Source organism: Talpa europaea (genome assembly GCF_964194135.1).
Source record: "Talpa europaea genome assembly, chromosome: 9".
Classification (NCBI taxonomy): Eukaryota; Metazoa; Chordata; class Mammalia; order Eulipotyphla; family Talpidae; genus Talpa; species Talpa europaea.
In genome coordinates this window covers 20,862,061-20,882,208 of record NC_140076.1, presented here as the reverse complement: position 1 = coordinate 20,882,208, position 20,148 = coordinate 20,862,061, and the positions used below count along the sequence as shown (strand labels likewise).

The 20,148-nt window shown below is 38.8% G+C and overlaps 2 protein-coding genes across 2 annotated transcripts in view; one reads left to right on the top strand and one right to left on the bottom strand.

The window, feature by feature from the left end:
* The window catches only part of ZMYM4 (zinc finger MYM-type containing 4), a gene marked incomplete at both ends in the record, with an annotated part of 118,485 nt that extends 103,283 nt beyond the window's left edge, over positions 1 to 15,202 (bottom strand). The window contains 3 exon segments of the mRNA XM_084243439.1: positions 14,978 to 14,991; positions 14,994 to 15,111; positions 15,113 to 15,202. Of these exon segments, the coding sequence (XP_084099565.1) occupies positions 14,978 to 14,991; positions 14,994 to 15,111; positions 15,113 to 15,202 (222 nt within the window).
* LOC311177498 (peptidyl-prolyl cis-trans isomerase A-like) lies at positions 6,386 to 6,697 on the top strand (the record flags this gene model as incomplete). Its single annotated transcript, XM_084243575.1, has 1 exon — positions 6,386 to 6,697. The coding sequence occupies one exon, from the start codon at positions 6,386 to 6,388 to the stop codon at positions 6,695 to 6,697; it is 312 nt and encodes a 103-aa protein (XP_084099701.1).
* Positions 15,203 to 20,148: the final 4,946 nt, after the last annotated feature.

The window sequence follows — 20,148 nt, the reverse complement described above, 5'->3', positions numbered from 1 at the left end:
TTTTTTAAAGAGACTATCTGTTAGAGATACACACTTTGTTTTAATAAATAAAATGAAATGTTCAGGATTTTTAAATATTACAGGAAAAGAAATGTGGGAGAAATAAATGAAACAAGGGCCTCCCCAGTGGCGCAGCGGGTTGAGTGCTGTGCTGTGAAACTGTCCACAGCCTCTGCAGTACGGGTTCGATTCCCAGATGACCAGGAAGATACCCACACGGCAAGGCAGACCTCTCCTGGCTCGCCCGCTGCTCCCCTCAGCAGTGCTTTCAGTCAGTCTGCCTGTTCTGCTCCCTGCTCTGTCTCTGGTGAATCCTCTCACCCTCCCACACCTCTGGCCTGTACCCTAGCTCTTGTATAAGTAACTCAATCTTAACAAAATAAAGGACAGAAACATTTAAAAAAAATTAAAACATCATTTAAAGATCATATAAGGAAGCAAGAAAGTTACTAGGATACACTGGAGTTCAAGAACTTCTGAAAATGTCATATTCAATTCCAGAACAAAGGGTTAAATGAAATAATTGGAGCAAACATTTTGCTTCTTAAATAATTCAAGTGTCACATAGAATGGAAGAAAAGAGTAATGTTCATTGCCACTTCATGACATCAACTTGCAAGGCTTCCATGACTACCCTTGGCTCCTTTTCTTTCCCCTTTACTCCTAGACATTAACACATGCATTACTGGCCTCTTAAAACCTACTGAAAGTCTTTGTTGCTGGTAAGTAGCCAGGGTCAAATTCTATTATGACAGTGGTTCCTACTCTGCAATCTTCTTCCCCCATATTCTATTTGGGATGGATAGGGACTGGACATCTGTGAAGTGTAAGGAAGGAGGAATGGAATTCCCCCAGGAGGCCCTGAAGCATATTCATAATTAAAACACTATTTTCTCTTGGGTCCTCTGATGTTATCTGCTATTCCTACAAAATTAAATTTGTGTCTGCGTATGTGTACAGTCATCAACTTCAATCTCAATTTCTGCTCTTTTATAAACACCTTTAGGAAAATGAAGATGAGCCATAGGTTTGGGAGAAAAAGTCTACAAGACACACATTTAATGAAAAGATTTGTATCCAAAATACATAATACATATTATATATGTATCTGTCTTTCAAAATGCAGTATAAGAAAACATTATGTCCCAGCAATTCCTCTCCTAATTTTTTACCCAGAGGAAATGAAGCATATTAAAAAAAAGTAGCCAAGAAATTCAGACCATTTTTCTGTTACAAAGAAAAGGTTACATAGGTATTGTTCATTACATTACTCAGTGTCTCCTACTGAATATTCATATCTGAAATTATTTTTAGAATCAGTTCTAAAATAAAATATGCTTTTTTCACAGATGGAGTCATGTTTTCTCCAATTTAATGTGCGACATAACTAATATTTTCTGATCAATCATAACAGTAGAATTAACATATATATTTCTCTTTACCATGGTCTTTATTTCTTTTAATTTTTTTAAGTATCTTTTTGTAGGGCCTCCCCAGTGGCACAAGGGATTAAGACGCAGCTATGAAGTTGTCCACAGCCTCTGCAGCATGCGTTCAATCCCCGGCAGGTCAGGGAGCAATCCACATGGCGCAGCAGACCGCTCCTGTCTCACCCACTGCTCCCCTCAGCAGTGTACTTCGGTCAATCTACCTGTTCTGTTCCCCACTCTATCTCTGGTGAGTCCTTTCACCTCCCACACCACTGGCCTGTACCCCAGCTCTTGTATGCGTAAATAAATAAATCTTTAAAAAAAAAAATCTTTTTGTAAACTACCTCAGATTCAAAGTGAAGTTAAATGTGAATATATAAATTATACCCAATGTAACAAGCTTTTTTCTTTTAATTCCACTGGAAGTGAAAGTTTTTCTTTTTCTATATTTTGCTTTAAATTTTTTTGAAATAGCATGATGTTAAAGGTAGTGTGTTCTTGCTGAAAAATACAGTAAAGAAAAACCTCTAGGTAAATGTTTACAATGACTTTATTTACAATCACCAAATGCTAAAAACAATACAATTATCTTTCAACTAGCAAATGGATAAACAAATTGTGGCAAGCTCATAAAATGGAGTATTAGTCACCAACAAAAAGGAACTGCTAATGCATGCAACAACATAGATGAATCTTAAGTGCATTATGCTAAGCAAAGTAAAACTCAAAAGGCAAAATTATAAAATAGAAAACAGATCAGGGATAGAGTTGGGAGAAAGCCTGGCTATACGGAGGCATGGAGGAACTTGGGCAGTGATAAAACCGTCTAGAACTATATCCTGACTGTGCTGGTAGCTATCAAACTTAGTGTTTTATCAAAATGTACAGAATTGCACAACAAAAGTTGAATTTTTCCTTCTTAGATTATACCTCAATAAACCTTATTTTAAACATATTTTTTACACACCTTGATTTTTTCCTTTACTTTTTTACTTACTATTTTACTTCTGGGAAACAAGAGCTACAGACAAAATTACATATAATACTGTTTGCTGTAGCAACCTCTTTCTGTAGTAACTTTGTCATTCACCCAATACAATTCACCTATTTGAAGTGTACAATTCAATGATCATTAGTATATTCATCAACTGTATACAATCACAATGAATTTTAGAATAATTTCATCAGCCAATACTTTTGTAGGGGAATTGCTTGGGTCCTGAAGCCCAAATGTGAAGACAGAATCTTTGCTTAATTCCACCCAGCACAGCAGAGACCAGGCTGTGATTTTTAAACAAGACTTAATATTAAGTTTAGGAGGGAATTACAAAATAAATATAACTTATACCTGCTGAGCCTTCAGCCTATCTCCTAGTGAGTAGAGGTCATTTTTTTTCCTCTGGAACCTAGAACTAGGTTGAGATCTGGGGGAAAAGGACTTATTTTTTTCCCAAGGAGTCTACATTCTGACTTATAATTTGTTGTTTTTTGGCTAGGTAGCATTGGGACTATCACGTCTCCTGAGGAGATTCAGTCTCCTACCTACAGAGATGTTCTGTATTGTTACTCAGACCCAATAGAGGAGGACCCCTACAAATGCTAGCGCAAAGGTAGCAGAGATGAATGAAAAGCCACAGAATGGAAGAAAATGTTTACAAATCACTTATCTGGTAAGAGTTTAATATCCAGGGGCCTCCCTGATGGCACAAGGGGTTGAGATGCAGCCTGTGAAGCTATCCACAGCCTCTGCAGCACAAGTTCGATCCCTGGCCGGCCAGGGAGCTATCCTCATGGTGCAGCAGACCTCTCCTGACTTGCCCGCTGCTCCCTTCAGCAGTGTATTTCTGTCGATCTGCCTGTTCTGTTCCCTATTCTGTCTCTGGTGAATCCTCTCACCCCCACACCTCTGGCCGGTGCCTCTGCTCTTGTATGCACAAATAAATAAATCTTTAAAAAAAAAAAGTTTAATATCCAGAATATACAAAGAACTACAACTCAACAACAAAAAGACTAACTATTGCATTTAAAAATGAAGAAAGGACGTAAATGTACTTTTCTTTAAGAAAGCTAGGCAAAGTGACAATGAGTACAAGGAGAGATGCTCAATATCATTAGTCACTAGAAAAATAAAGATTAAAAAAAACACAATGTGATACCACTTCACACCCACTAGGATAGCTAATACAAAAAATCAAACAAGTTTTAGAGAGGATGTGGAGAAATTGGAACTCTCATGCACTGCTAGTGGAAATGGAAACTGGTGCAGCCTCCGGGGAAAACAGCTTGGTGTTTCCTCAAAAAGGATAAACACAGAATTCCCATATGACCTAGCAGATCCATTTCTAGGTATAAACCAAAATAACTGAAAGCAGGAACTCAAATAAATATGTGTAAAACAATTTTTATAACAGCATTTTTCACAATAGCTAAAAAAACTACAAAAGCTTCCATCAACATATGACTAGATAAAATATATTATGCACATTCAATGGACTGCTATTGAGCCATTTAAAAAACCAAAATTCTAATACATGCTATAACCTGAATGGGCCTGGAAAACGTTATGCTAAGTAAAATAAACCAGATACCAAAGGACAAATATTGCATGATTCCACTTACATATTTAGAATAGGCAAATTCATCGAGACAGAAAGTACATTAAAATACACAGGGGCTAAGGAGAATTACTTAATGTGTAGAAAGTTTCTATGAAGTGAAATATTATGATGATAGTTGTACAACATTGTTGATATACTTAATGCCACTGAGTTACTTTAAATGGTTCAAGTGGTAGAATTTTGTTATATATATATAAAACACAAAAAATGTTAAGGTAATTGTTTAAATACAAAATATTTATACTTACAGTACATATAAAATATTAAAAGGTGCTGAAGGCTTAAAGACCCTAGTTGAATTGTAACCCCATAAGACAGTCCACCCAGAATCTCAGAATGTGACCTTTTCAGAATACACATTTTTGCAGAAGTAATTAATGTAAGGATCTTGAGATGAGATCATCCTGGATTAAGGTGGGTTCTAAATCAAATGAAGAGTATGCTAAAAAGTGACAGAAAGGACAACACAAAGACACAGAGAGATGCCCATGTAATGCGGCAAATACTGGAATTATACTGCCACAAATAAAAGCATACCTGGGGCCACCAGAGGATGGAAAACACAGAGACTATTTCTCTGGAGACTTTGACGATAAAAAGACCCTACTAACACCTTGACTTTAGACCTCAAACCTCCAGAATCGATAAAGTAAATGTCTGCTGTGATCTGTCAGGGCCAAGCCTATGAAACGCACACAGATTTTGATACATGGAAGTGGCACGCTGCTATAATAGACACTTAAAAACGTGAAAGTACTTTGGAATTGAGTAGAGCCTGGATGGACTTTGAGAGAAGTGTGGCAGAAAAAGATTACCTTAAGAGACTGTTGATACAAATATGAATGATAAAGGCAATTCTGATAAAGAGTCAGAAGGATATGAGGAACAAAAAGAAAGCTTCTATCTACTTAGGGAATGCATGTATCAAGAAACATGCTGGAACAAATATGAGTGGTAAGTTAGGTGCATCTGCTGAGGTATCAGAAAGAAATGAAGAATATGTTACTGGGAATGAAAAGGAAAGTGATCCTTGTCATAAAGTAGCAGAAAAATTTGGCTGAATTGTGTTCTGTGGGGTAGAAAGGAGAACTTGGAAGCCATAAACCTGAATATTTAGTTAAGGAAAGTTCTAAGAAAAGTGTTGAAAGTTCAACTTAAGTTTCTCTTTGCAGCTTATAGTAAAATGTGAGAAGAGATGAACTCAAGAACTGGTAAGCAAAAAAGAAACAACTTTTGATAATTTGGGGGGTTCTAAGCCTATCCAATTGCAAGGGATGCTAAAATTAGGAAATTCACTATTAGAAGAGTGCTCCAGAGGGAAGGCCAAGGGCAATCATTTGCTGAAGTTATTAGCTGTGTGACTCATAGATGTAATTAATCATCTCAGCAGAAGTCAGAAATAGAGATGGGGTTATCCAGGAAGGATTTGTGAAGAACCCCATTGTCTAATCATGTGGAAACCTTTGATACAAAAAGGAGACTCACAATTTTGAGAATATGACACCAAAAAAAGGAAAATACTGCCAGCCTATATTCAAAGGAATAGACGTTAGACAAAATCAAAAAACTGTATGACTTCTGGAATTCCACAGGCAGGAAAGAGCTAACATCTACTCGGCTATTCAAAACATGTGTTACCCTTCAAGAAGTTTGAAAATGACTCTGAAGACAGAACCATGACACAAAGGAAGAGGCCATGGTGCCCCTATGGCCCCAGAGGAGAATAGGATCAGGCCACAAAGTTGAAGCCTAATAAAATTGGTTCTGCTGGGTTTTGAATTTGACTAGGACCAGAGATCTCTTCCTTCCTTCCGTGGAATGGCACTAACAGATGCCTGTATTTTAGAAGCAGAAAGTTGTTTTCTCGTTTCATGGGTCCATAGATAAGGAGACATTTTATTCCATATGGATCACACTCAGAGTGACACCCATACCTAATTTAAAGAGTTCTGAACTGATATTTAGCTGAGATTGGGATTAAGAGTTCATGTTGTCATGCTGTATTGGGTTGAGACTTTGAAGGGTCTTGGGATGAGGGTCATGTATGGAAAGGAAGTTTTGGGAACAGAGGGCAATAGCAGCGGGTTGAACTGTGGTCTCTAAAAGATATGTCCAGCCTTGCAGACACCACCACCAGACCTCCCACATGGTGCGGCCACTGTTCACCTCACTGTGTTCTTCAACATCACTGTTAACAGTGAGTCCTTGAGCTGTGTCCCCTTCAAGATGTTTGCAGACAAAGTTCCAAAGACAGAAGAAAACGTTCAAGTTCTGAGCACTGGGGGAGAAAGGATATGGTTATAAAGGTTCCTGCTTCACAGAATTACTCCAGGATTTATGTGCCAGTGTGGTGACTTCATACTCCATAACGGCTCAGGTGGCAAGTCCATCTATGGGGAGAAATTTGATGATGAAAATTTCATTCTGAAGCATACAGGTCCCAGTATGTTGTCCATGGCAAATGCTGAACCCAACACAAACAATTCCCAGTTTTTTATCTGCACTGCCAAGACTGAGTGGTTGGATGGCAATCATGTGGTCGTTGGCAAGGTGAAAGAGGACATGAATACAATGGAAGCCATGGAGACCTTTGGTTTCAGGAATGGCAAGACCAGCAAGAAGACCACTGTGACTGCTGACTGTGGATAAATGTTTTATCTTTAAATAAAATAAAATAAAAAATAAGTCCAATCAGAACTTCAGAATGTGCACAGAAATGGATCTTTGCAGGTGTAATGAAGGGAAGGACCTTTAGATGCAATCATCTTGGACTAGGATGGACCCTAAATCCAATGAAAAGCATCATCAGATGAGACAGAAGACGCAGAGAGACGTCCATGTGAAGACAGAGGCTGAGACTGGAGTTAGACTGCCACAAATCAAAGAATACAAATCAATCCACCAGAAGTTGAAAGAGGCAAGGAAGGGTTCTTCGCTGGGGCCTTCAGAAAGAACAAGGCCTTGCCAACACCTTGATCTTGAATGGCTATCCTCCAACACTATAAAAGAACAAATTGCCATTGTTTAAAGCCACCAAGTTTGTAGTAATTTGTTGTGGTAGCCTTAGTAAGCTAACACAGATTGCCACTCATCAAAAATATGATGAATTTAAACATCAAAAAGAATGACAATATACACCAAATACATTAAAATCCATGAGTTTATGATATTCCCTCCCAAATCTCACCTGTGGAGTTTCCTAGGGCATCAGTTCATTCCCCAGGAAATTAGTAACTAAAAGGAAAAATAAGCATTTACTCCAGTTTTGGTTTTTTCCCCTATACAAATATAAGGTAACAAAACAATTGATGAAGAAATTATTTATGGAAGAATTTCACTGAATACAGGAGAAATGATGATATAATGGCTCTAGGCAACAATCCTCAGTGGCTAATAAATCCATTAGGTGAAAAGTTAAACTATAATGTTTGGATTTCACTGACAGAACTTAAACAACTGAGTTTTAGGATCACTAAAAGTGTAACTGTCACTCATGTGGCTCCTGGAATGACAAAACAAGAATTCACAGCACCATCTAACAGGCTGACTATACATCCTAATTAGTCCAGGGCAGTCCCAGTTAATGACATGAATTATTAATTATTATTATATAGTAAACCTGTCATTCTTTTAAAGTTGTCTGATTAGAAATAAATGATACACTCTATGACCTTGTCTTTCCAAAGAAAGTGAACTTAAATCTCAGCAAGTACTACTAATTCACATTCTTGACCTTGGCTGCAGACTGCAATCAGTTGAAAATTTTATAAATGCTGATCCCTAGGATATTCCCCAAATTCCCCCATGAATTCTGATATGATTAACCTAAGTTGTAACTTGAAAATCAAGATATTTAAAAACTCTCCAGGTAACTCAAAAGTCTCAAAGTCAAGAACCACTGCTCTATATCTGAAAACCACTTTGTGGGAAACATGAAGGGCAACCAAACATGTAAACACAAAGATTCCAAATCCAAAACATGAGCAAAGTCCTTAGACAAATGACGTTGTTTTTTCAACAAATAGAATGGGGGAAACGTGCAAGAGAGGAGGAGGATGGTTAAGAGAGACTTAAAAAACATAACACAAATTAAATGGTAAATCTTATTTTGGTTATGATTTAAATAAACCCACTGTAAAAGGCCACTTAAAGAGCCAAAGAAATCTGAACAGAGGCTGAATTAAAGAACTCTTAATTTTGCTAGGTGTAATAGGAATAATGTTTCCGCTTTTTGGTTTTTTTTAATTCCTACATGGTAGAAATACAAAAATAATTATGGATTAAATGATATGATGCCTGAGATTTCTCTGAAATTATTTCAACAAAAAAAATTAAAAAGAAAAGATGAAGCAGAAGTGGCAAAATGTTGACAAATACTTAGGAACACAGGATTTCATAACAATGTATATTTCATATTCTCTATCAATATGAATTATGAAACAATATAATAAAAGGGTTTATTAAATTTTGCCCATAAATGCACAGCATGCATGTCAGTACAAATACTTAAAATTAAGACATCATGTCAGGAGATGTAAAGAAAGATGAACGTACATCCTTGACCTCAAAGAACTTACAGTAGTCAGTAGTTTATATGCTGGGAAGAAAAATTTGCTCAGGTATTATCTTCAGTCAAAGGTATGAAGGCAGTGAGTATAAGCTTCTGAGAGCCAAAAATATGGTAAGAATGATATTAAAATAATGTGAGTATTCCCAAAGGATAAGAAAGTGGATGTGGATCTTACTACCCTAACATTGCTAAATACCAAAGATTGTACAAATAGCTGATTTTGAAAAGCCCATGCTCTTACTATTGGGTTCAGTCATATGAATATGTGTTTTTATAGCTCAAATGATCAACTATTAGCAATTTTGTATGGTTGAACCTAATACTATGCTATAATGCCTTCTTTTCTCTTTCCTTTGCTAAAGTAATTACAGTTAATTCATAGTAAAATAATCAGAATATTTAAAGGAACTATCACCTTCTTAAAATAGTGACTGGTCTCCTAATATAGAAACAAAAAAATCTTCTAAATATTCACAGGGCTTCCCTGGTGGCCCAAGGGGTTAAGTCACAGCACTATTAAGTTTGATCCCCGACCAGGGAGCTGACCCACATGGCACAGCAGCCCTCTCCTGTCTCACCCTCAGCAGTATATTTCAGTCAATCCGCTTGTTCTATTCCCCCTTCTTGTCTCTGGTGAATCCTCTCACCCCCTGCACCTTTGGTCTATACCACATTTCTTGTATGAATAAAAATAAATCTTTTTTAAATATAAATATTCACAGAATTTGCAATTTATATATCTATTTACTCAATAGGAAAATCATTCCATTTTCAAAGGAAACACAAACTTTATCTTTTAAATAAATCATAGCTTTAAAATAAGTATACATTTTCTTAAAAATAAACCTGTGAGAAGGCCTCCCTGGTGGCGCAGGCGATTGAGCACAGCACTGTGAAGCTGTCCGCAGTCTCTGCAGTGCCGGTTCAATTCCCGCCAGCCTCGGAGCAACCCATCTGGCAAGCCAGACCTCTCCTGTCTCGCCCACTGCTCCCCTCAGCAGTGTATTTTGTCAGTCTGCCTGTTCTGTTCCCCATTCTGTCTCTGGTGAATCCTCTGGTGAGAGGATTCACCAGAGGATTCACCAGGCATCTTGTATAAATAAAAAATAAATTAAAAATTCTTGTATAAATAAAAAATAAATCTTTTAAAAAAAATTAAAATAAACCTGTGAGTTATGAGAATACTTTCTATAAAGATTTTATTAATTTATACATACAAGAACTGGGGTGTAAGGCAGAGGTACGGGGGTGAGAGGATTCACCAGGGTGAGTGGGGAGCAGAACAGGCAGATCTATTGAAATACACTGCTGAGGGGAGCAGCGGACGAGACAGGAGAGGTCTGCAGCGCCATGTGGGTTGCTCCCTGGCTGGCGGAAGATCTAACTCGTGATACAATGGTCGGTGATAGGTTGATAGTGCTGTGTGTGTCTGTGTGTGTTTAACCCCTGTGCCACCAGGGAAGCCCTATGAGAATACTTTTCAAGATTATCTTAAACAAGAAAGAATTTTTAAGTTAAGTTAATTTGGTGCTTCCTGAGAAGTAACTCACATTAATAGGACTGAAAGATAATGCAATTTATTATTTACTTTAGCCAAAAGTTCCAGATTATAAATTCTGTATTTCCTTTAAAAATGAGAATATAAACACTAATCACAAATATTTCTGGATAAAGGAACACTCTAACTTTTACTGTTACCAATTATAATTCTTCACAATACTTGACCCTGGTTTAGCGTATTACCTTGAGTAAATTTATGTGTCACTCAGTTTCCTCATTTATAAAATGGAACAGTAATAGTGACTACTACTTATAAAGTTAACGGGGATTGAAGAATGTATTATATATGAAATATTTAGAGTAATAACTGAAACAAAACATTTATAAATTAGAAATATTATCATTCTTTACAGAGGCTTCTGCTAAGCACAAGAAACAACTCCGTATCACTGTCAACACCAGAACGGTCTCTTCAAGCTCTCTCCATAAAAATAGATGCATTTTTAAAGCAGATGATTTACATTGTATTCACATGACCTGCAAATATTTTCAATGATACATACACCACCAAATTTTTAATACATTTAGCAAAAAGACAAATGGTTTAAAATTCATTTAGCACTTAAGGGGGACTAACCTTCTGTAGTTGTTTTATTATAAGATGTTGAAATAACAGAAATCCAAAACAAAGCTTCCCATAATCTTATCGCATAACACAATGTTTTCCTTTTGTTCATGTCATTTTCTATTGCTTGTCTACAAGAATGTTCAATTTTTACATATTTACAATAATACAGAAAATAACTTACAGGTACTTTTTGCGAGAGCAAGTGTGTAAAATTATAACATGACTTTTTTTATTTTGCAAAATTTTCTCCTTTATTCTCCCTTTCCTTTTTCTCAACCTTACCCACTGAAGGCAATCAACAACTGTGTACCCTCCACAACTTTCTCCAAAATCAAGTATACAAAAATATAGACACATATGTGGAGGGAAGAAAATTCAGTTTATTGTTACAAAATGGAAACATTCTACTAAAACATATGCTTTCTTTCTGTAAGCATACCAAAATATTACCTCAAATATACAGAGACCTTTAAGTATGAGAATGGATACAACTTACTAGACCAAATAATAACACATATATTTACAAAAGTTATTATTACTTTGTGTGTAAAACTTTGAAAAGATAGAGAGATTTCACAGTAAAATTCCACACCAGATTTGGAATCAGGATTCATAACAGACTATTATAGTAGCCATGCATAAAATTAAATTCTCTATTTACAATAAGCATACCTAATGGATTTTACAACATATCATAGAAAATAAAATTTTACAATCTTAAAAAAATATAAATAATATCTCCAAAAAATCCTGACTTTAAAATGAGAGGAAGTGTGTAATAATGGCCTTCATATGAACTTATTTCTTTCTACAGCAGGGATGATGGATATAGTGTTGATACACCCATATGTCCAGTTTTCCCATGTTCACAAGTTGAGAGACAGGCATTCATATATAGTTTGAATAAAATCATATCAATCTTATCTAATTAACACTCATCCTAATTTCCCATGAGCATGAAAACAAGACAGTAGGCAGGCCTACAAAGAATTTAAGGATGTTAACCCAATAGCCTTAAAATACACTTTCCCATCTAACCATTATCCAGAAGAATCAGAAGATCCCTAATTCGGATCCACAGGAGAGAACTTTGGGGTGTAAAGGATAGCATGAAAGATTACATAAGCTCCCGAAATCACAAAGCAAATAACTTGGTACCTAGAGCCTCTGCTATAACTCGTAAACTTTTCCTATCAAAAATCAATATAAATCTTTTGAGCATTATGTGGACATCGTAACAGATGTTAGAGATGCAAAAAAGCAATAAAATAGGCCCCACCCTAAAGAGTTCAACAATTCAGCAAGAGAGACTGTATTATCCTAAGTGATCTTAAGTATCATAGCTCAATGCCTGCACATAGCTCATCAGCTAATACAGGTGCTCAACAACTTTTTGTAACTTATAAGGGCAAATGCAGTAAGCATCATAAATACAATAGCATGTCATCAATGCAATTGCAGATTAAGTAAAACCTACAGTTATCTAGGCCCACATAACTTGTTTTAACTGCCTGAAGGCACTATGTTATAATAAATTTTAGACTGCTACCAGTGTACTAAAGGAAAAAGAAGAACATATTTAAAATCTAGTTGAATTTGTTACCAAAGTGCATGTTTTCTAGAACATTCTTTATAAGATGAATGGCAATAGTATCCAGTAACAACTTAATTCTTGAATATTACAGATCTGAAATAATTTATCCTATATATTTTAATTAGTAGACTATAAGTCATATACCTTCACTCAAAAATAAGGATCCTCACAAGGGGTTAAGCACAGCACTATGAAGCAATCCGCAGCCTCTGCAGCACCAGTTCAATCCCCAGCAGGTCAGGGAGCTACCCACATGGTGCAGACCTCTCCTGTCTCACCCACTGCTCCCCTCAGTAGTGTATTTCAGTTAATCCCCCTGTTCTGTTCCCCACTGTCTGGTGAATCCTCTCACTCCCCACCCCTCTGACCTATACCCCAGCTCTTGTATGTGTAAATAAATCTTTAAAAAAAAAAAAAGATCCTTTGGGCCTCCCTGGTGGCGCAGGGTTAAAGACCTCCCTATCAAACTATTGCCAGCCACGGTAACATGAGTTCAATCTCCAACCAGGGAGCTGACCCACATGATGCAGCAGACTTCACACGTCTCGCCTTCTGCTTCCCTCAGCACTGTATTTCAGTAGATTCGCCTGTTCTGTTCTCCACTGTTTCTGGTGAATCCTCTCACCCCCACCATACCTCTGGCCTACACCCTAATTCTTGTGTGTATAAATAAATAAATCTTTCCAAAAAAAAATGGATCCTTTCTAAAACTGATCCACAACTTGAAGAATAATTTAAAATTTCAAAACACAGGGCCTCCCCGGTGGCGCAGCGGTTGAGCGCTGGGTTGCGAAGCTGCCAATCCTCTGCAGCGCCAGTTCGATCCCCGGCTGCTCCCGGGCTGCTCCCCAGCCACTGGAGGAGGGTCCTGCATGGCGCGCAGACCTCTCCTGCCGCCCGCTGCTCCCCTCAGCAGTGTACTTCGGTCCTTCTGCCTGCTCTGCTCCCCGCTCTGGCTCTGGTGAATTCTCTCACCCTCCCGTGCTTCTGACTGTACCCAGTGCTTGTATGTATGTATGTATGTATGTATAAATAATATTAAAAAAAAAAAGAATCTTATAAAAAAAATTTCAAAACACAGGCATTTCACATACAGTATTTGTGCTAAGTGAACTTTCTGGACATACTATTTCTACAGCTTAATTTGTTCTATCTTAATTATTGCATGAGAATATAAAATTTTAAAAACCTAAGTGTCAATATTAAATCTTAATTGCTAAAAATACAATGAAGTGCATTAAAATATGATAATTAGTAAATGGAAAAAGTGGTAGATCTATGCATAAATAGCTGATAAAACAAGTACAGGAAAATGCCAGTGGTAGAATCGAAGTAGTGGTTATATGGACACTCCCTGTAAATTTTTTTTTTCAATTTTGCTGTGTAGTTGAAAATACTTTCTTAGTAAATTGTTGAAAAGTAAGTGGACACTTTTTTTTCTTACTTATACTTTAAGTTTTTAAGGAGCAAATCATAGATTTATAAAATTATGTGACATCCAACACAAAAACCATAACTGGAACAATCCTGTATTCAAATTCCAGCTCAATACTGACTTAATAAAGACAATCTAAGTCTTTGGAATTTAAGCCTTTGCCTACCAATTATGTGGATATCATAGGTGTTGTAAATGCAAAAGCAATAAAGAGAGCCCAACCTAAATGAGTTCACAATTTGAGATCAAATTACTTAAGATCAATTACTTAGCCACTCTACACCTCCATTTTCTCATCTGCAAAATGAGCTGACAGGTAACAGGACGTTAAACTTTCCTCTACAAAGCACAGTGCCAGGCACATAGTAAGCACTCAAATGTTAGCTATAGTATCACTGAAGTTTCCAAATTCACTCTAAGTCAAAGGACATGCTCGGTAAAGATCAAGTAGCAATTTAGTTATTTGGAGACCATTCCCGAAAGGAAGATTCCTAATAAGAAGACTTACTGCTTAATAAGTTAAGGCGGGGGTGGGGGTGGGGGAAATATGAAAATAGACAAAAGTCTGAAAAATATTGCTCCATCAATAGTACAGTTTTTCACTTGGAAAAAAAAAATCAGAATTAGAAAAGTTTCAGAACAAACTTTAAAAGACACTCAACAACTCCTATGTCTAATTGGCTTCACCTCTGCAGGTTGGTTGGGTACACCCTTGCTATGACAAAACTTGTCATACTCTTCCACGCTCTAATTGTTGGTAAAAAGGCTAGACTAGAGACTAGCACATGCCATTTATAGTTTCCAGAACCCTTCCCCTAAACCAGGACATGCCCACGATCCCACTTCTTCACAGGTAAGAGCACCACCTCCACCTTGGTCTTGATAACGGTTATGGGGGGGAGGGGTGGGTGCAGGAGGCAGGCAAATGAATTCGCCGAGGTGGTACAGAACATAGAACCCTGCCGGCTATTCCCCAAGAGACCCCTCCAACCACTTATTCCCGCCACCACCACCTCCACCTGACCTCTCCCCAGTTAAACTTCCCGACTCTGATGGACTAAAGATGCACTTAAAAATCTGACACCTTTCTTCCCCTGGCCCAGATAGTTTATTCCCCGTGCCGGAAAAAAATAAAACAGCAAACAACAGCCCCCTCCCCTCCCCTCCCCTCCCCCCCCCCAGCAGACCAATCTTTGTCCCACCTGCCGAAGGACCCTCTCCGGGGCGCTCCAGACCCCAGGCTGTCTCCGTCCTGCCGGCAGCCCCTGCCCGCGCGGGCCTTGGCGACCCCTTCCCCAGCCTGCGCTCGGCCCATTCCCGGCGCCGGGACGCGGCCCCCGCCCCGCCCCCCGCCGCCCGCCGCCCGAGTTCTGCCTCACCTCACCTACCCTCTTTCGGGGGCCGGACTCCACCTCTCTCTCCGCCATGTTGGGCCCCACTCGGAACCGCTGCGGCTCCCGGCGCGGTGGCGGCGGAACCTCTCGGGCCCCCGGCCCCCGCCCACACTGCAGGCACGACCGCCTCGCGGCAGCTTCCCGGGACCCGGCCGGGCCTGGCGCTGAGAGTGGGGAGGGGGCGGATGCCGCGCGCGGTGTCGGAGAGCTTGAGATCCCACGGGTGCGCGCGTGGGCGGTAGGGCCGGCCCAGGCAGGGGGTGGGGGGGCCGGGACTCGGGGGGTTAATGGCCTCCAAGGGGCCCCGTGAGTAGGATTATTTTCTCTCAGAGAAATTCCTCCGCCTGCGGTTTCTTAAAGGGATCACCAAACCAGCCCCTTGCGCGCGCCCCTGATGCGCAGGCGCACCTTAAGCCCCTCCTTCCTTTCCCACCAAGCCCCCGGTCCCGAGCGTGCGCGGTGAGTGGCCCAGGGTAGGCCAAATCCTGCTAGTCTCTTTACTGCCAGCAGCTGCTCCCACCACTCAACTATGGCCGCTGCCTTAAAGGGACCATGACGCAGTGATGGGGAGGCATGAAAGCAATCAGTGAAAGGGCTACCTGGAGAATTGGGGGACCATCAGTGAGGGGTCCAGATCATCCTCTTACACCTCACTGCAGAGCTACCATGGTGAAGGGCAAATGGTGGTGAGCTGAAGTTCTCAGTGGACCTCTGAACATGAAGAATCCCAAGCATTGAGGGAACGAGCCGGGCATCTCAAGGAAACCCAGCTTTCCTGCCTTAGACAGACCCAACTGAAGCAAAGGACATGGCGAGCTCTAACAACCTGACCTCTTAGCAGCTCCTTTAATGGTGTTGAAGACTGAACCAACAAGTGGAAATAATTTCATCAATAATGATTTTTCTTTAGAATATGAAAATAGAGAAGGATCTTAGGAGCCATCTACTGCAATGACCCCAATGGTAAAACTGCTGCGTGGTCAAGTGAAGTAGTTTGCCCCAAAGCAGCAAGAGGCTGGTGTGAAATCAGAGTCACGACTTGAGTCACAGTCCTTCAGACTTTGAGTGCACCAAGCTGTCTCCAAGAAGAGTGATAAATTTGTTTTAATCTAGAAGAGTGAAAATGAAAGTTCAGTGATATTTCAAGAATATTGTAATTCTTTTCTGAAAATGTGTGATTTACAGATACTGTGAGCCCTCACTTATCTCCATTGAAGGAGCTTTGTGAATCTGGCTTAAATGATGATCATCTTATTCTCTAACAGGAAACTGGGAAGTAGATGTGGGTCTGTCTTGTCTTGAGGATGTCTGAAGAGAATGGGAGCTTGATTAATTCCAGTTACTGAGCCTCAACAATAAAAAAAATTTTTTTCCTAGTGGTTTGTAATGATAGGTTAGGAACAATCATAGAAGAAAGACAAGAAATAGAAATTGCCTACTGAAGGTCATGCCCCATGACAAGAATCTTTCAAGTGGGAATGAACAACTCCTAAAATCACAGGATAATGACATGCAACTTCTGTGTGTCTCTTCAACTTTTGTGTATAACTTGGTAGTGTTTTGGAGCTGAGAAATTTCCTAATCCATCACATACTGCTATCTGTACAAAACTATTATTGAATTTGCTGGAAGTTTTCATGCTGGTCCTTACTTAGGCCTACTCATCTTTAAGTTCTGGAGAAGAAAGAAGGACCACCAAAATATGTATATTTCAACATACTTTAGAAAAAATGCAAGATTCCTTTGGTTCTTATTCAGGACAAGAGGAAAATATACTAAGAAACCAAAAAAGTTAATTCCAGGGAATATGGGCACAAGAAAAGTCCAGGAGTTTCCACCTGTTTTATTGACAGTGGGATGCTCCCTTCTAATAAAATCCAATGGCATAAAATTGAGTTACAAAATTTGAAGTGAAAATGGGGAACCTATAAACCTGATCATTCAGTTTCCCCCTTGTGTCTCTTCTTCTTTCACGCCCCCTCCCCTCTTCAGAAAATGTTGTGTTTCTCAGAAGACAGTCTAAAGGCATTGATTTAATCCAAGTCTACATTTTAAAGATAGAGCCACTGAGGCTGGTCGAGAAGATACGACTTGCTTGACTTCCCACAAGGGATTAGTAATAGAAGCAGGACTGGAATGGCATCTTGACCTCCAGCCTAAGACTGCCTCCTCTATCAAACTGTTTCAAGAGAAATTAGAGATGTGTTGGATCTCAAACAGTAGATAGAATTTGTGCATTACAGATAATATATAGGGATACCATGAATTTTCAATGCAATTATCCATGTGAGGGAAGGAGAAAAAAGAAATCCAACACTTAGTGAGCACTGCAAGGTTAGTTAATTTAACCTAATCTTACAGTGGCATTTATAGAGTTTTAAGACATTAGCCCAAGGTCTTTGATCAGAGAAGCCGAACTAGAGTTCAAAACCTTTCTTTCTATTTAACTAGATGATAAGTTAGAGGTTGCAAATTGGTGGCCTCACAAACAAATCTGTCTCACAGACCTGTGTTTGGTTTGAACCATGTGATCTTGGTTAAGTTACTTGTGCTGTTTTTCGTTTCCTCCTCTGCAAAATGGATTATTAGAAGAATTAGTTAATATCTTCAAATCTCTTTGAGTATTTTTTCTTCCTAGCACTATTTATATATATTATCAATCATATACCAACACTTCAAATGGTATTTCTCATTCAAATCCCATTTTTCTAACTGCTTTTTAAAAATTAGAATATAATGGGGTAATACTTAGCAGCTACCAGATTCTTTTAAATTTTCATCTTTAAATCATGTTCCATTATAGATATTATAGACATACATTAAAGTGTAACTCTGAAACTTATTTCCCTATTCAGAAGAGAATAGAATAGGCTTAGTAGAGAGAAAAAGAATTTTCTTAATTTCCTTAATTCCATTAAACCTATGAAGTTCAGCATAATAAGTAAGAATCACATGTAGTTTTCCCTTCCTCCATAGGAGCTGCTTGTCCATCTAGGATAGCTAAGCCAGGAGCTGTGATATAGGGAAGTAAAAAAAAAGTCTATTAATTAAAGTTTAGTGGAAGAAGTAAGAAAGAGATTAGAGAGGAAATATGCATTTGATTCCCACTCCAACTCCTCAAAATATAAATCATTTTTCATTTGCTTCTGCTTGGGATTCCAAATAGAGATGACTTGCAGACTAAGCCCACACCAGCCAGCAGGGACATGTATGAGTAAAAGTGATGGCCTGGTGTAACTGGGAAGAGAGGGAAGGCCTATATTTAGCTCCTCAGAGTGTCTTTTATTTTTTTTAAAGATTTATTTATTTATGCATACAAGAGCTGGGGTATAGGCCAGAGGTGGGGGCGGGGGTGGGGGGAGGCGGGTTTGAGAGATTTCACCAGAGACAGATTGGGGAATAGAACAGGCAAACTGACTGAAATACACTGCTGAGGGGAGCAGTGGGCAAGTCAGGAGAGGTTTGCTGCACCATGTGGGTTGCTCCCTGGCTGGGGATCGAACTCGTGCTGCAGGGACTGCGGATAGCTTCATAGGTTTTGTCTTAACCCCTGCGCCACCAGGGAGGCCCCAGAGTGTCTTTTACATAGGGCTGAATCCAAGTTTTGTGGGTCTTCAAGCTTATGTGATAGAAAAAGGAAGGAGATTTTTAAAGAAAAAGAACAAAATTACAATATAAAATCAGATACAGGGTTTTGGAAGGAGCTCTGCACGTGAGTGAGTGGTTTTTGGATCCTGTGTGACATAATATATACAAAAGTTTCCACATCCCACACACCCTGTGGAAGAAGAGGGAAGGTAGCCAGATGAATAGGGTGACAAGTATAGGGGGGATTAGCTTTGTGGCTCTCACAAGGCCTGGAACACAGAGTAGTAACAACCAGACCTCAGGAAGGGCTGTAGTTTGCTTCTGTGTTCTTAGCGAATTTAAGAGAGGACAGACTACAAGATACATCACTCACTGAACAGGTTGCAGAGCAACCAGAGAAGTCAGAGAACAGTACAAGAGCATAAAATGGATCCAAGGTCTCAAGATTCCTCAAGGTACAGGTAAATGCTTCCTCAGGTAAAGGAAGACAGGAGAGAGATAGTCTTTATTCTATACCTTTTTAAATTTTTTATGTAAGCTTATTACTTATTCTTAAAATTAGTTTAATATTTCCTTTAAATCCTGATTAAAATAATAGGAACCTGAAATAAATGAGAAAAATGTTATGATAAAAAGAAAACCAGCATAAATAGGTTTGGAACAAACATTATTTATCATGTTTTTTATATAGACAACAATTTATAACTTACAATATACTTTCACACTCACTCGTCTTTCCTGTTAGATAGAAAACATTTTGTCCACAGTACAGTATTTTACTGCAAAGAAGCACTCAAGGTTAGGGACTAGCCCAAGGCCCCCTAGATAATAAAAACCTAAAAATTATCAAGACTGATGTCGTTTGGTTGATTATCATTGGGGTGTAGTGTAAGACAGGGAGAAAAGAGAGAGGAGGTGAGAGATAAATGCTTACAGGGGCTGGTAAGTGTCATAAATGAATAGAACAAACCAAGTGGAATTGTCCAAAGCTCATGCCCAAAACTCAAGAGTAGGGAAAGGCACTGCTCACTAGAGCAGATCCTGGTCATGTGTGGGAATGCCAGCTCAAGGTTTCTAGATATTCAAATTAAAAATACAGAAATGTATGTTAAATTGATCAATGTCTTAAATTCTTATTTGTGGTAAAATATACATAATAAAAAATAAACCATCTTAACCATTCTTAAGTATCCAATTCAGTTGTGTTAAATATATACACCTTGTTGGATACCAATCTCCAGAACCTTTCATCTAGCAAAACTGAAACTCTATACTCATTAAGCAATGGCTCCCCATTTCCTCCTCTGCCAGAACCCGGCAATCATCTTTCTACTTTCTGTTTCTATGAATTTGACTACTTTAGATACCTTATGCATGTGGAATCAACAGGT